This window comes from Bufo gargarizans, chromosome 2 (genome assembly GCF_014858855.1).
Source record: "Bufo gargarizans isolate SCDJY-AF-19 chromosome 2, ASM1485885v1, whole genome shotgun sequence".
Taxonomy (NCBI): domain Eukaryota; kingdom Metazoa; phylum Chordata; class Amphibia; order Anura; family Bufonidae; genus Bufo; species Bufo gargarizans.
The window spans coordinates 713,134,335-713,149,347 of NC_058081.1; the positions used below are offsets into that span (position 1 = coordinate 713,134,335).

A 15,013-nucleotide genomic window follows, 5' to 3' on the forward strand; every position below is an offset into this window, starting at 1 on the left:
CCATTACAATGACCCGATGTCAGCGGTGGAGGGAGCCCATTACAATGACCCGATGTCAGCGGTGGGGGGAGCCCATTACAATGACTTGATGTCAGCGGTGGAGGGAGCCCATTACAATGACCCGATGTCAGTGGTGGGGGGAGCCCATTACAATGACCCGATGTCAGCGGTGGGGGGAGCCCATTACAATGACCCGATGTCAGCGGTGGAGGGAGCCCATTACAATGACCCGATGTCAGCGGTGGGGGGAGCCCATTACAATGACCCGGTGTCAGCGGTGGGGGGAGCCCATTACAATGACCCGGTGTCAGCGGTGGGGGGAGCCCATTACAATGACCCGGTGTCAGCGGTGGGGGGAGCCCATTACAATGACCCGATGTCAGCGGTGGGGGGAGCCCATTACAATGACCCGGTGTCAGCGGTGGGGGGAGCCCATTACAATGACCCGATGTCAGCGGTGGGGGGAGCCCATTACAATGACCCGGTGTCAGCGGTGGGGGGAGCCCATTACAATGACCCGATGTCAGCGGTGGCGGGAGCCCATTACAATGACCCGGTGTCAGCGGTGGGGGGAGCCCATTACAATGACCTGATGTCAGCGGTGGGGGGAGCCCATTACAATGACCCGATGTCAGCGGTGGGGGGAGCCCATTACAATGACCCGGTGTCAGCGGTGGGGGGGCCACTACAATGACCCAATGTCAGCGGTGGGGGGAGCCCATTACAATGACCCGGTGTCAGCGGTGGGGGGAGCCCATTACAATGACCCGATGTCAGCGGTGGGGGGAGCCCATTACAATGACCCGATGTCAGCGGTGGGGGGAGCCCATTACAATGACCCGATGTCAGCGGTGGGGGGAGCCCATTACAATGACCCCGTGTCAGTGGTGGAGGGAGTCTAGTTATCCTGGCCCAGAATACGGAGGAGATCTGGGCGATGAGAAGGATGGCCTGTCGGACTCCAGTCAATTGCTTCATGAGTCTCTCTTCAGACATATGGGTCACAATACTCATCAGTAATTAACCCATTATATGCCAGAGAACCCTCAGCTGAACGGTCACCTGTAGTACAGCACATGGCAGCCAGAGTCCTATAACCGGGGGTTGATTGGTGATTGGATGGTTACCTGCGTGCCTTGCGGTAGATTCCCCGACACTGCTTCCCGTTACCGTGCTTGCTGGGGTTGTTAGGACTGCGAAAGGACCACTGTATACTCTGCACCCCACATGGACCCAAACATTCCCCCCAGGGGGACCAGGCGGACCAGCCGCAGTGCACTGCAAAAACAGACACCAAATGTCACAGCAACAATACACACAAGGTACAGCCACTGACCCCCAAATCTGGCACTAGCCACTGACCCCCACATCCGGCTCTAGCCACTGACCCCCATATCTGGTTCTAGCCACTGACCCCCATATCCGGCTCTAGCCACTGACCCCCATATCCGGCTCTAGCCACTGACCCCCACATCTGGCACTAGCCACTGACCCCCATATCTGGTTCTAGCCACTGGCCCCCATATCCGGCTCTAGCCACTGACCCCCATATCTGGTTCTAGCCACTAACCCCCACATCCGGCTGTAGCCACTGACCCCCACATCCGGCTGTAGCCACTGACCCCCACATTTGGCTCTAGCCACTGACCCCCCACATTTGGCTCTAGCCACTGATTCCCACATCCGGCTGTAGCCACTGACCCCCACATTCGGCTCTAGCCACTGACCCCCACATCCGGCTGTAGCCACTGACCCCCACATTCGGCTGTAGCCACTGACCCCCCACATCCGGCTGTAGCCACTGACCCCCCACATCCGGCTCTAGCCACTGACCCCCCACATTTGGCTCTAGCCACTGATTCCCACATCCGGCTCTAGCCACTGACCCCCACATTTGGCTCTAGCCACTGACCCCCCACATCCGGCTCTAGCCACTGACCCCCCACATCCGGCTCTAGCCACTGACCCCCACATTTGGCTCTAGCCACTGACCCCCACATCCGGCTGTAGCCACTGACCCCCACATTCGGCTGTAGCCACTGACCCCCCACATCCGGCTGTAGCCACTGACCCCCCACATCCGGCTCTAGCCACTGACCCCCACATCCGGCTCTAGCCACTGACCCCCACATCCGGCTCTAGCCACTGACCCCCCACATCCGGCACTAGCCACTGACCCCACATTTGGCTCTAGCCACTGACCCCCCACATTTGGCTCTAGCCACTGATTCCCACATCCGGCTGTAGCCACTGACCCCCACATTCGGCTCTAGCCACTGACCCCCACATCCGGCTGTAGCCACTGACCCCCACATTCGGCTGTAGCCACTGACCCCCCACATCCGGCTGTAGCCACTGACCCCCCACATCCGGCTCTAGCCACTGACCCCCACATCCGGCTCTAGCCACTGACCCCCACATCCGGCACTAGCCACTGACCCCCACATCCGGCTCTAGCCACTGACCCCCCACATCCGGCACTAGCCACTGACCCCCCACATCCGGCTCTAGCCACTGACCCTAACATTCCAGGTACTGACCGTTACACTCGGGGTTCTGCCGGCACTGCTTCATTTCTCCGTCCTGACAGGTGCAGATCTGGCAGTTTGCTTTGACCAGCTGCCCTGGCCAGTAGGTGACGCCGTCCACCTCGCATGGACACTCCGCTGGCCGTACACAGTGATTCATGTCGTCTAGCAAATAACCGTCCGGACAGCGGCATCCTGACCGGGTACAGGAAGGGTTAAAGAAACACGTATGAGACCTGACATGGTAGATGGCGTGTGCAGGATCAGACTGCCCTCCCCACTCTTACCAGAGACACACGGCGCGTCATTCGGGCAGACCCTGTTACTGGTCAGGTCAGAGCAGGTCATCGGACATGGGGCGCAGGTTCTGTATGCAAGGTCAGGAGGACAAGATGGAGGCCGGGGGCAGCCGTCCCGGTGGCATGTATCTGAAGGGAGACACAACAGGTGCAGAGGTAACATCATGGCTGCTGCAGGGTTACATATCACTGGCGCCATCTGCACCCGCACGGCATGGCTGTCCTGCTCTCATGTTCTATCACTCCCATCATGGACCGTTCCTCCTCCGTAAGACTTATTATCACTCCCATCATGGACAGTTCCTCCTCCGTAAGACTTATTATCACTCCCATCATGGTCAGTTCCTTCCCCTTAGGACTTATTATCACTCCCATCATGGTCAGTTCCTTCCCCTTAGGACTTATTATCACTCCCATCATGGACGGTTCATCCTCCTTAAGACTTATTATCACTCCCATCATGGACAGTTCCTCCTCCTTAAGACTTATCATCACTCCCATCATGGTCAGTTCCTTCCCCTTAGGACTTATTATCACTCCCATCATGGTCAGTTCATCCTCCTTAAGACTTATTATCACTCCCATTATGGTCAGTTTCTTCCCGTTAGGACTCATTCACACGTTTTCAGAATATATTAAAGTCTATGGGGCTATTCACATGGTCAGTGAATAGTGGACGTCAAAAAACAAGACATGTCCTATGTTTTCACAGCCGATGGACCCCACTGGAATCAATGACATGAGTGCACCCATCTAACGGCGAATGGGGAACGCATATATACTGGGGGCACAATGGGGAAGACATATATACTGGGGGCACAATGGGGAAGACATATATACTGAGGGCACAATGGGGAAGACATATATACTGAGGGCACAATGGGGAACACATCTATACTGAGGGCACAATGGGGAACACATCTATACTGAGGGCACAATGGGGAAGACATATATACTGGGGGCACAATGGGGAAGACACGTAAACTGGGGGCACAATGGGGAAGACATATATATACTGGGGGCACAATGGGGAAGACATATATATACTGGGGGCACAATGGGGAAGACATATATATACTGGGGGCACAATGGGGAACACATCTATACTGGGGGCACAGTGTGAAGCAGACATATACTGGGGGCACAGTGTGAAGCAGACATATACTGGGGGCACAATGGGGAAGATGTATATATACTAGGGGCACAATCTGGAACAGATAAATACTTGGGGCACATTAGGAACACAAATATATACTGGGGGCACAATGGTGAACAGACACATATATGTACAGTACAGACCAAAAGTCTGGACACACCTTCTCATTCAAAGAGTTTTCTTTATTTTCATGACTATGACAATTGTAGATTCGCACTGAAGGCATCAAAACTATGAATTATCACATGTGGAATTATATACATAACAAACAAGTGTGAAACAACTGAAAATATGTCATATTCTAGGTTCTTCACAGTAGCCACCTTTTGCTTTGATTACTGCTTTGCACACTCTTGGCATTCTCTTGATGAGCTCCAGGAGGTAGTCACCTGAAATGGTCTTCACTTCACAGGTGTGCCCTGTCAGGTGTAATAAGTGGGATTTCTTGCCTTATAAATGGGGTTGGGACCATCAGTTGCGTTGTGGAGAAGTCAGGTGGATACACAGCTGATAGTCCTACTGAATAGACTGTTAGAATTTGTATTATGGCAAGAAAAAAGCAGCTAAGTAAAGAAAAACGAGTGGCCATCATTACTTTAACCCCTTAAGGACACAGGGCGTACCGGTACGCCCTATTTCCCGAGTCCTTAAGGACCAAGGGCGTACCGGTACGTCCTGACTTAAAATCGGCATTCCGGCGCCGCGGGGGTTAATCGGAACGGGATTTCGGCTGAAATCATTCAGCCGGCATCCCGTAACAACGCAGGGGGGGGTCATTTGACCCCCCCGTATCGGCGATCGCAGAAAACCGCAGGTCAATTCAGACCTGCGGTTTTCTGCGTTTCCGGTCCATTCGGGTGTGCTGTGACCCGATGAACCGGAAAAAGACTGCGATCGGTGGCGTAATTATACACCACCAATCGCAGTCCGAGGATTTGAGGAGGCGGTGCTGGCCCTGGTGCTGAACACTGCTGTCCAGGGTGCTGATTGGTGCAGGGGAGAGAGGCGCGAGATTCAAACTTCCTGCGCTCCTCTCTCCCCTCCTCTTCCTGTTCTGCACGAGCACCCGGCAGCATCGTCCAGCACCAGCTCCTGTGTCCCCCTAATCGCCATCCATCACCCTCCTGCACCCATCGCCACCCAGGTAGGTTAGGGTCAGTGAGGGAGAGGCACCGTTAGGCAGGGAAAGAAGGGAAAAGTTAGTTAGGAAAAAAAAAAAAAAAAAAAACTTTTAACTTTTACACAAAACTTTTTTTGATCCATCTATCAGACCCCAGACCCCCCCCTGCCACTTGCCCCCCCCTACCAGCCCCCCACCACCACCAGCCCCCCCACCCCCTCCACCCATCCCCCCACCACTCCCCCCAACCCCCCCCCCCCCACCACCACCACTAGCCCCCTCACCACCACTTTTTTTTCTGCGTTCGCTGACTGGTCGGCACTTTTTAGCGTCCGTCCACTGTTAGCGCATCGCCTGCCCCACCGCTGATCAGCGTTGTACCGCTAATCAGCAACTTTTTTTTTTTCCTAACACTTGCCCTTTTTTCCTTTTTTTAGTACGCGAACACCCGTGCCCCCACACACACGCACATAGAATAAATGTTTACACGCACGCACACCTACACGCACACACACCCATGGCCCGCCGGGTGTTCTCGGCCGAGGAGGCATATGCCCAGATTGCCTCCGACTCCGAGAGCCCCAGTGAGGATGAGGATGACCCCACATTCCTCTTATCATCAGCATCCTCCTCATCATCATCGGATGACGATGAGCCACCAAGGCGGCGGAGACGCCGCCAGGCGGAGCCAGGGGCCGCACATGCTAGGGATCCTGTGGCCCACCCTAGTACGAGCCGCCCTGGGGTTCGTACTGGTTTCCCGGCCCACCAAATAAGTTCACCGGAGACCCCTGCCGATGAACTTAGCTGGTGTCCCCCAGTGGACTTTGAGCCTGAGATTCCGGATTTCGCTGGCAATCCTGGAATCCAGATTCCCACAGTGGGGTTTACTGAAATTGACTATTTTAGTTTTTTTTTCAGTAACCCACTGGTGAATTTGATGGTGGAGCAGACGAATCTGTACGCCCAACAGTTCGTCGCTCAAAACCCAGGCTCAGTTTTGGCTAGACCCGGTGGCTGGACGCCGGTCAGTGCAGCCGAAATGAGGACATTTTGGGGCCTCGTGCTGCATATGGGTCTAGTCCAAAAACCCAGTGTCAGGCAATACTGGAGTGGGGACGTCCTGTACCAGACCCCACTGTACAGTATGGTCATGACACGCTCCCGGTTTGAGGCCATCCGGAAATGTCTGCATTATTCCGATAATGCAGCATGTCCACCCCGAGGTGATCCTGCCTATGACCGGCTGTATAAGATACGGCCTGTCATCGATCACTTTGGGGCCACATTTCAGCAGGCCTACGTACCTGGAAGGGAGGTCGCGGTTGATGAGTCGCTCATTGCGTTCAAGGGGAGACTCAGTTTCCGCCAATATATTCCCACAAAGCGAGCGAGGTATGGCGTGAAGCTATACAAAATTTGTGAGAGTACCTCAGGGTACACTTACAAATTTCGTGTGTACGAGGGGCGAGATTCCCGTATTCAACCCCCAGAATGTCCCCCCACTCTGGGTGTTAGCGGGAAACTCGTGTGGGACCTTATGTACCCACTGCTGGATAATGGTTACCACTTGTACGTGGATAACTTTTATACCAGCATTCCCTTGTTCAGGTCCCTTGCCGCCAGATCTACGTTCGCTTGTGGGACCGTGCGGAAAAATCAGCGCGGCCTCCCTGCCTACCCCCTCCAGGTACCTATCCCCAGGGGTGAGACCCGTGCACTTACCAGTGGAAACCTGTTGCTGGTCAGGTATAAGGACAAGAGGGATGTCCTTATGCTGTCCACAATCCACGGTAACGGCACCACCCCAGTCCCTGTGCGAGGTACCGCGGCAACGGTCCTCAAGCCCGATTGTATCGTCGACTACAATCGGTATATGGGAGGAGTTGATCTCTCGGATCAAGTCCTCACGCCATATAACGCCATGCGCAAAACCCGGGCATGGTACAAAAAAGTTGCGGTCTACTTGGTGCAGGTTGCCATGTACAACTCTTTTGTACTATCCCGAAGCGCTGGCAGCACAGGGACATTCCTCCAATTCTATGAGGCAGTCCTCAAGGACCTGATCTTTTCGGACCGGGAAAGAGCAGGCCGGAGTACCTCGGGAACTGGAGGCGCCCGGATCGTCCCTGGCCAACACTTTCCAGGTGTGGTCCCCCATACTGGAAAGAAGGGACGAACCCAAAAAAAGTGCAGAGTGTGTCGCAGGAGGGGGATACGGAAGGACACCACCACTCAGTGCGACACGTGCCCCGATCATCCGGGCCTCTGCGTTATCGATTGCTTCAGGGAGTATCACACTTCCATGGAGTACTAAATTTTTATAATCCCCAACAGTTCACTAGAGAACATAAAACACTATGGCTCTCAGACTTTGGAGACACGAAAACTATTTTTCTTTCCCCCAAAAATATTAGTTTTAGTGCAGGCATCCTCAAACTGCGGCCCTCCAGATGTTGTAAAACTATAACTCCCAGCATGCCCAGACAACCTACAGCCATCAGCAGGGCATGGTGGGAATTGTAGTTTTACAACATCTGGAGGGCCGCAGTTTTTAGGATGCCTGCTTAGTGTCTCCAAAGTCTGAGAGCCATACATATTGGGCATCGTCGCGTGCGTAAAAGTCGTCGCTATAAAAATAACTTTTGACCAAACGCCTCGGATGAACGGTGTTAAAAATATAAAATAAAAACGGTGCCAAAACACCTATTTTTGGGCAAAATTTCAATTTAAATCCATTTTGCCGGTAATAAAGCAAGGGTTAACAGCCAAACAAAACTAAATATTTATTGCCCCGATTCTGTCGTTTGCAGAAACACCCCATATGTGGTCGTAAATGGCTATATAGCCGCACGGCAGGGCATAGAACGAAGGGAACGCCATACGGTTTCTGGAAGGCAGATTTTGATGGACAGTTTTTTTTTTGACACCATGTCCCATTAGAAGCCCCCCCTGATGTAGCCCAGACTAGAAACTCCAAAAAAGTGACCCCATCTAAGAAACTACACCCCTCAAGGTATTCAAAAGTTACTTTACAAACTATGTTAACCCTTTAGGTGTTCCACAAAACTAAATAGCGAATGTAGAAACAATTTTAGATTTTAATTTTTTTGTTACATTGCCTCAAAAAAGAGTAATATAGAGCAACCAAATATCAAATTTACCCCAAAAATAGTCCCAAAACAACAACCACCTTATCCCGTAGTTTCCTAGATGGGGTCACTTTTATGGAGTTTCTACTCTAGGGGTGCATCAGGGGGCTTGAAAGGGTACATGGTGTAAATAAACCAGTCCAGCAAAATCTGCCTTCCAAAACCCATATGGCGTTCCCCTTCTTCTATGTCCTGCCGTTTAGCCAAACAGTAGTTTACCACCACATATGGGGTGTTTCTGCAAACTACAGAATCAGGGCAACCCATTTTGAGTGTTGTTTGGCAGTTAACCCTTGTTTTACTCCTAGAAAAAATTGATTATATTGGAAAATTTTCCAAAAAATTGAAATTTCATAATTGTTTCTCCATCTGCCATTAACTCTTGTGGAACACCTAAAGGGTTAACAAAGTTTGTAAACCCAGTTTTGAATACCTTGAGGGGTGTACTTTCTTAGATGGAGTCACTTTTTTGAAATTTCTATTCTAGGGGTGCAACAGGGGGCTTCAAATGGGACATGGTATAAACAAAACCAGTCCTGCAAAATCTGCCTTCCAAAACCCATATGGTGTTCCCCTCCTTCTATGTGCTACCGTTCGGCCAAACAGTAGTTTACGACCACATATGGGGTGTTTTTGCAAACTACAGAATCAGGGCAACCCATTTTGAGTGTTGTTTGGCAGTTAACCCTTGTTTTACTCCTAGAAAAAATTGATTATATTGGAAAATTTTCCAAAAAATTGAAATTTCATAATTGTTTCTCCATCTGCCATTAACTCTTGTGGAACACCTAAAGGGTTAACAAAGTTTGTAAACCCAGTTTTGAATACCTTGAGGGGTGTACTTTCTTAGATGGAGTCACTTTTTTGAAATTTCTATTCTAGGGGTGCAACAGGGGGCTTCAAATGGGACATGGTATAAACAAAACCAGTCCTGCAAAATCTGCCTTCCAAAACCCATATGGTGTTCCCCTCCTTCTATGTGCTACCGTTCGGCCAAACAGTAGTTTACGACCACATATGGGGTGTTTTTGCAAACTACAGAATCAGGGCAACCCATTTTGAGTGTTGTTTGGCAGTTAACCCTTGTTTTACTCCTAGAAAAAATTGATTATATTGGAAAATTTTCCAAAAAATTGAAATTTCATAATTGTTTCTCCATCTGCCATTAACTCTTGTGGAACACCTAAAGGGTTAATAAAGTTTGAAAAAACAGTTTTGAATACCTTGAGGGGTGTAGTTTCTAGAATGGGGTCATTTTTGGGAGGTTTCTATTATCTAAGCCTCACAATATGACTTCAAACCTGAACTGGTCCATAAAAAGTGGGATTTTGAAGATTTCTCAAAAATTTCAAAATTTGCTTCTAAACTTCTAAGCCTTGTAACATCCCCAAAAAATAAAATATCATTCCCAAAATGCTACAAACATGAAGTAGACATATGGGGAATGTAAAGTCATCACAATTTTTGGGGGTATTACTATGTATTACAGAAGTAGAGAAACTGAAACTTTGAAATTTGCTAATTTTTCAAAATTTTTGGTAAAAAATGTATTTTTTTATGCAAAAAAAATAACTTTTTTGACCCAATTTTAGCAGTGTCATGAAGTACAATATGTGACGAAAAAACAATCTCAGAACGGCCTGGGTAAGTCAAAGCGTTTGAAAGTTATGAGCACTTAAAGTGACACTGGTCAGATTTGCAAAAAATGGCCCGGTCCTTAAGGTGAAAATGAGCCCGGTCCTTAAGGGGTTAAGAAATGAAGGTCAGTCAGTCCGGAAAAGTGGGAAAACTTTAAAAAGTGTCCCCAAGTGCAGTCACAAAAACCATCAAGCACTACAAAGAAACTGGCTCACATGCGGACCGCCCCAGGAAAGGAAGACCAAGAGTCACCTCTGCTGCGGAGGATAAGTTCCTCCGAGTCACCAGCCTCAGAAATCGCAGGTTAACAGCAGCTCAGATTAGAGACCAGGTCAATGCCACCCAGAGTTCTAGCAGCAGACACATCTCTAGAACAACTGTTAAGAGGAGACTGTGTGAATCAGGCCTTCATGGTAGAAGATCTGCTAGGAAACCACTGCTAAGGACAGGCAACAAGCAGAAGAGACTTGTTTGGGCTAAAGAACACAAGGAATGGACATTAGACCAGTGGAAATCTGTGCTTTGGTCTGATGAGTCCAAATTTGAGATCTTTGGTTCCAACCACCGTGTCTTTGTGCGACGCAGAAAAGGTGAACGGATGGACTCTACATGCCTGGTTCCCACCGTGAAGCATGGAGGAGGAGGTGTGATGGTGTGGGGGGGCTTTGCTGGTGACACTGTTGGGGATTTATTCAGAATTGAAGGCATACTGAACCAGCATGGCCACCACAGCATCTTGCAGCGGCATGCTATTCCATCCAGTTTGCGTTTAGTTGGACCAGCATTTATTTTTCAACAGGACAATGACCCCAAACACCTCCAGGCTGTGTAAGGGCTATTTGACCATGAAGGAGAGTGATGGGGCGCTGCGCCAGATGACCTGGCCTCCACAGTCACCGGACCTGAACCCAATCGAGATGGTTTGGGGTGAGCTGGACCGCAGAGTGAAGGCAAAAGGGCCAACAAGTGCTAAGCATCTCTGGGAACTCCTTCAAGACTGTTGGAAGACCATTTCAGGTGACTACCTCTGGAAGCTCATCAAGAGAATGCCAAGAGTGTGCAAAGCAGTAATCAAAGCAAAAGGTGGCTACTGTGAAGAACCTAGAATATGACATATTTTCAGTTGTTTCACACTTTTTTGTTATGTATATAATTCCACATGTGATAATTCATAGTTTTGATGCCTTCAGTGCGAATCTACAATGTCCATAGTCATGAAAATAAAGAAAACTCTTTGAATGAGAAGGTGTGACCAAACTTTTATTCTGTACTGTATATATATATATATATATATATATATATATATACTGGGGGCACAATGGGGAACACATCTATACTATACTGGGGACACATATATACTGGGGACATAATGGGAAACATATCTATATTGGGGCACAATGGGGAACACAAATATATACTGGTGAGATATGGAGCCTGGAAGTCAGAAGTTCAAAACATTGTTACTCTATTTTTTGTAAGTCTATCTACTGGAAGGCATTAAGAGGGGCATTATAGATACTGAATGTACAATGGGGAAGGTATATATACTGGGGGCACAATGGGGAACACAAATATATACTGGGGAGCATAATGGGGAACATATATATATACTGGGGGCACAATGTGGAACACATATATACTGGGGGCACAATGGGGAACACAAATATATACTAGGGGCACAATGGGGAACACAATTATATACTGGGGGCACAAAGGGGAACACAAATATATACTGGGGAACAAATGGGGAGCATAATGGGGAACATATATATATATATATACTGGGGGCACAATGTGGAACACATATACTGGGGGCACAATGTGGAACACATATATACTGGAGGCACGATGGGGAGCACATCTATCATCTATACTGGGGGCACAATTTAAAGCACATATATATATACACTAGGGGCACAATGGGGAGCATATATATATAGAGAGAGGCCATTTAATGTGCAGTGCCCCTTTGGGGGGTATTACTTACACTGAGGTCACTGCAGGGGTTGGGTTATAAAAATAAATAAATAATGAAATTCATCTGTTTTCAGAGGTCATAAAATGGCTGAACACAGATTGTGGGGGGGGGGCATCTCTTTTAACGGCCATTTTGTTTTCGGGTCATGTAAATTCACCCTTACCAATCTCCAGAGATAATGCTGAGGATTCCGGAAGATCAGAACAATGGCGCCCAAGGTTCTGTGGAGGCGTACACTCCCTGCGCCGAATCACCACCCCAGTGCAGTCCTGGGTACAGTTTGACCATGTCGTCCATGGAGTCCAAGAGCCGTCAACTGGAAGGACAAGATCAGGTGTCATGTGGAAAATGAGAGCTTTACCCCCATCCCCCACCTCATTTTGATTCTGGAATATTCTGTGAGTGCAGAGATTCTGGGACATATGACTGGACCAGTACAGCAGAGGACCTCACACATCTCCATCATCTCTGCTCTGCCCATCCATTTCATCAGCTATGAACAGTGATCTAGGAGATATGCATGTCCAGCCTGGACTACTCCCATCATTGTAGATCTAGGAGATGTGAATGTCCAGCCTGGACTACTCCCATCATGTTGGATTAATGAGATGTCTATGTCCAGCCTGGACTACTCCCATTTCTGAGAAACTGGGAGATGAGAATATCCAGCCTGGATTACTACCATCATTGTGGATCTAGGAGATGTGAATGTTCAGCCTGGACTACTCCCATCATTGTGGATCTAGGAGATGTGAATGTCCAGCCTGGACTACTCCCATCATGTTGGATTAATGAGATGTCTATGTCCAGCCTGGACTACTCCCATTTCTGAGGAACTAGGAGACCACAATGTCCAGTATGGGCTACTCCCATCATGGTGGATCTAGGAGATGTGAATGTCCAGCTTGGACTACTCCCATTTCTGAGGAACTGGGAGACAAGAATGTCCAGCCTGGATGACTCCCATCATTGAAGATCTGCTGGACCTGACTCTCCAGCCAGGACTACTACCATGGTTTTGCGGTCCTCACCTGGGCAGGACACAGAGAAGCACTGCTGCGCCTCGATCTCCTCTCCCCGGCACACTCTCAGGATGTCTCTGGAGAGGTTGGTGCAGACGCGGCGTCGGTGCTGTCTACCGGTCCCGCAAGATTGGCTACAATCGCTCCATGAGCCCCATGGACTCCAGAACCCACATTCCTTCTCATCAGAGGCCACGGAGCCCAGAGATTCATCCTCACAGTCAGGGACCCCATTACAGACCTGGAGACATGGGGCAGAGGACCCCAAAAGTGTGAGGGGGTCACCCAATATATCAGGATACACAGGAGATGTCTTATAACTCACACCTCATACCTCACACCTCATGTAGTGCCCTGGAGCAGCTTTGACGTTTGGACATTTGTCTATTTCCCCTATGGAAAGTTATAAACTTCCTACTTTATTTCACTTGCAAAGGTTTTAACTTAGACTGATTATTCCTGTGTTCCTGCATTTTGTATGTTGTGATATATATCCTGTTCATTTGCACTGTGTTTGCAAGGCTCTGTGGAAAGGGTTAATGAATACTGAGAGACTTTTGGGACTTTGAATGAGAAGCTGGTAATTTTCCACAGACATTGTTACCACTAAAACCAGACAGACTGATCTTGTTACTGTCTGGTTTTAGTGCTGTTGTTATGTCGGGAGACTTGTTTTTGTCTGGAAAACCTTCTGTGTCATTGCCATTGAGGATCATTGAAGCTGTAATGTAAGTCTATGAGAGACGGAAAGTGTAACATTGTATCTGTTTGTGCTGAGCTTCTCCACCCCTCCCACTAGAAGGTTCTAGTTCAGCCAGAAACTGTATATAAGGAGAGCAGTCAGAGCCCCTCGTGTTCTGCAGTTAGGGAACAATGATTGGAAGAGGAGACTCTGCCAGTCTACTGAGTGACCAGAAGAAGATGCTGAGATGGGGATACGCTGCCACAGACCCTGCATCACCAGCCTTGGACCAGGGTACCAGCCTACTGAAGAGAGAGAGGGACAGCTAGCTCAGGCCTTTACTCAGTATCAAACCGTTCTTCTGACAGGGAGGAGACTGGAGAAGCCAGCCCTATGCCTAGTATAAAGAAGGAGACTGGAGAAGCCAGCCCTATGCCTCATCTCAGAGAGGAGACTGGAAAATCCAGCCCTATGCCTAGTATAAAGAAGGAGACTGGAGAAGCCAGACCTATGCCTCGTCCTAGGGAGGAGACTGGAGAAGCCAGCCCTATGCTTCATCCTAGGGAGGAGACTGGAAAAGCCGGCCCTATGCCTCGTCTCAGGGAGGAGACTGGAGAAGTCGACCCTATGCCTCGTCCTAGGGAGGAGACTGGAGAAGACAGCCATATGCTTTGTCCTAGGGAGGAGACTGGAGAAGCCAGCCCTATGCCTCGTCTCAGGGAGGAGACTGGAGAAGCCGGCCCTATGCCTCGTCTCAGGGAGGAGACTGGAGAAGCCGGCCCTATGCCTCGTCTCAGGGAGGAGACTGGAGAAGCCGGCCCTATGCCTCGTCTCAGGGAGGAGACTGGAGAAGCCGGCCCTATGCCTCGCCTGTATTGTTTTGCACCTGAATCCCTCCAGTAAAGAACCGCACTGGTTACTGCAGACCCTGACTCTCTGGACTTATCCCCAAACACGACCACTGCACTCACGCCTCATACCTCACACCTCATTCCTCATACTTTATTCCTCATGCCTCCTGCCTCACACCATATACCTCACACCTCATTCCTCACATCTTATACCTCACTCCTCATGACGCACCTCATTTCTCATGCCTCACACCTTATACCTCACACCTCATTCCTCATGTCTCACACCTTATACCTCACATCTTATACCTTATGCCTCACACCTTATACCTCACACCTCACATCACACCTTATTCCTTATACCTCACACCTCACGTACCTGTGTAAACATCAGACAGCGGCCGTCCGGGCACATGTATTCTGGGCAGCTGGCTGGAGACGTTTGGTTGGTGGAAGCCGTGGTCAACAGACTCTTCTCTACAAAGGAAGGAAATGTATATCAGGACGTAAAGCGGCCCCCAGAAACAGATGGATGGGGCAATTAGGGTGTAACTGGGGCATTTATTAGACTGCGGATGGGGCAGCAA

At 49.5% G+C, this 15,013-nt stretch overlaps 1 protein-coding gene across 1 annotated transcript in view; it reads right to left on the bottom strand.

Moving 5' to 3' along the window:
- Window positions 1–15,013, bottom strand: part of LOC122926348 (SCO-spondin-like) — a 199,474-nt gene that overhangs the window by 128,194 nt on the left and 56,267 nt on the right. The window contains 6 exon segments of the mRNA XM_044277723.1: window positions 1,128–1,278; window positions 2,541–2,723; window positions 2,816–2,956; window positions 12,035–12,187; window positions 12,903–13,134; window positions 14,806–14,903. Coding sequence (XP_044133658.1) covers window positions 1,128–1,278; window positions 2,541–2,723; window positions 2,816–2,956; window positions 12,035–12,187; window positions 12,903–13,134; window positions 14,806–14,903 — 958 coding nt within the window.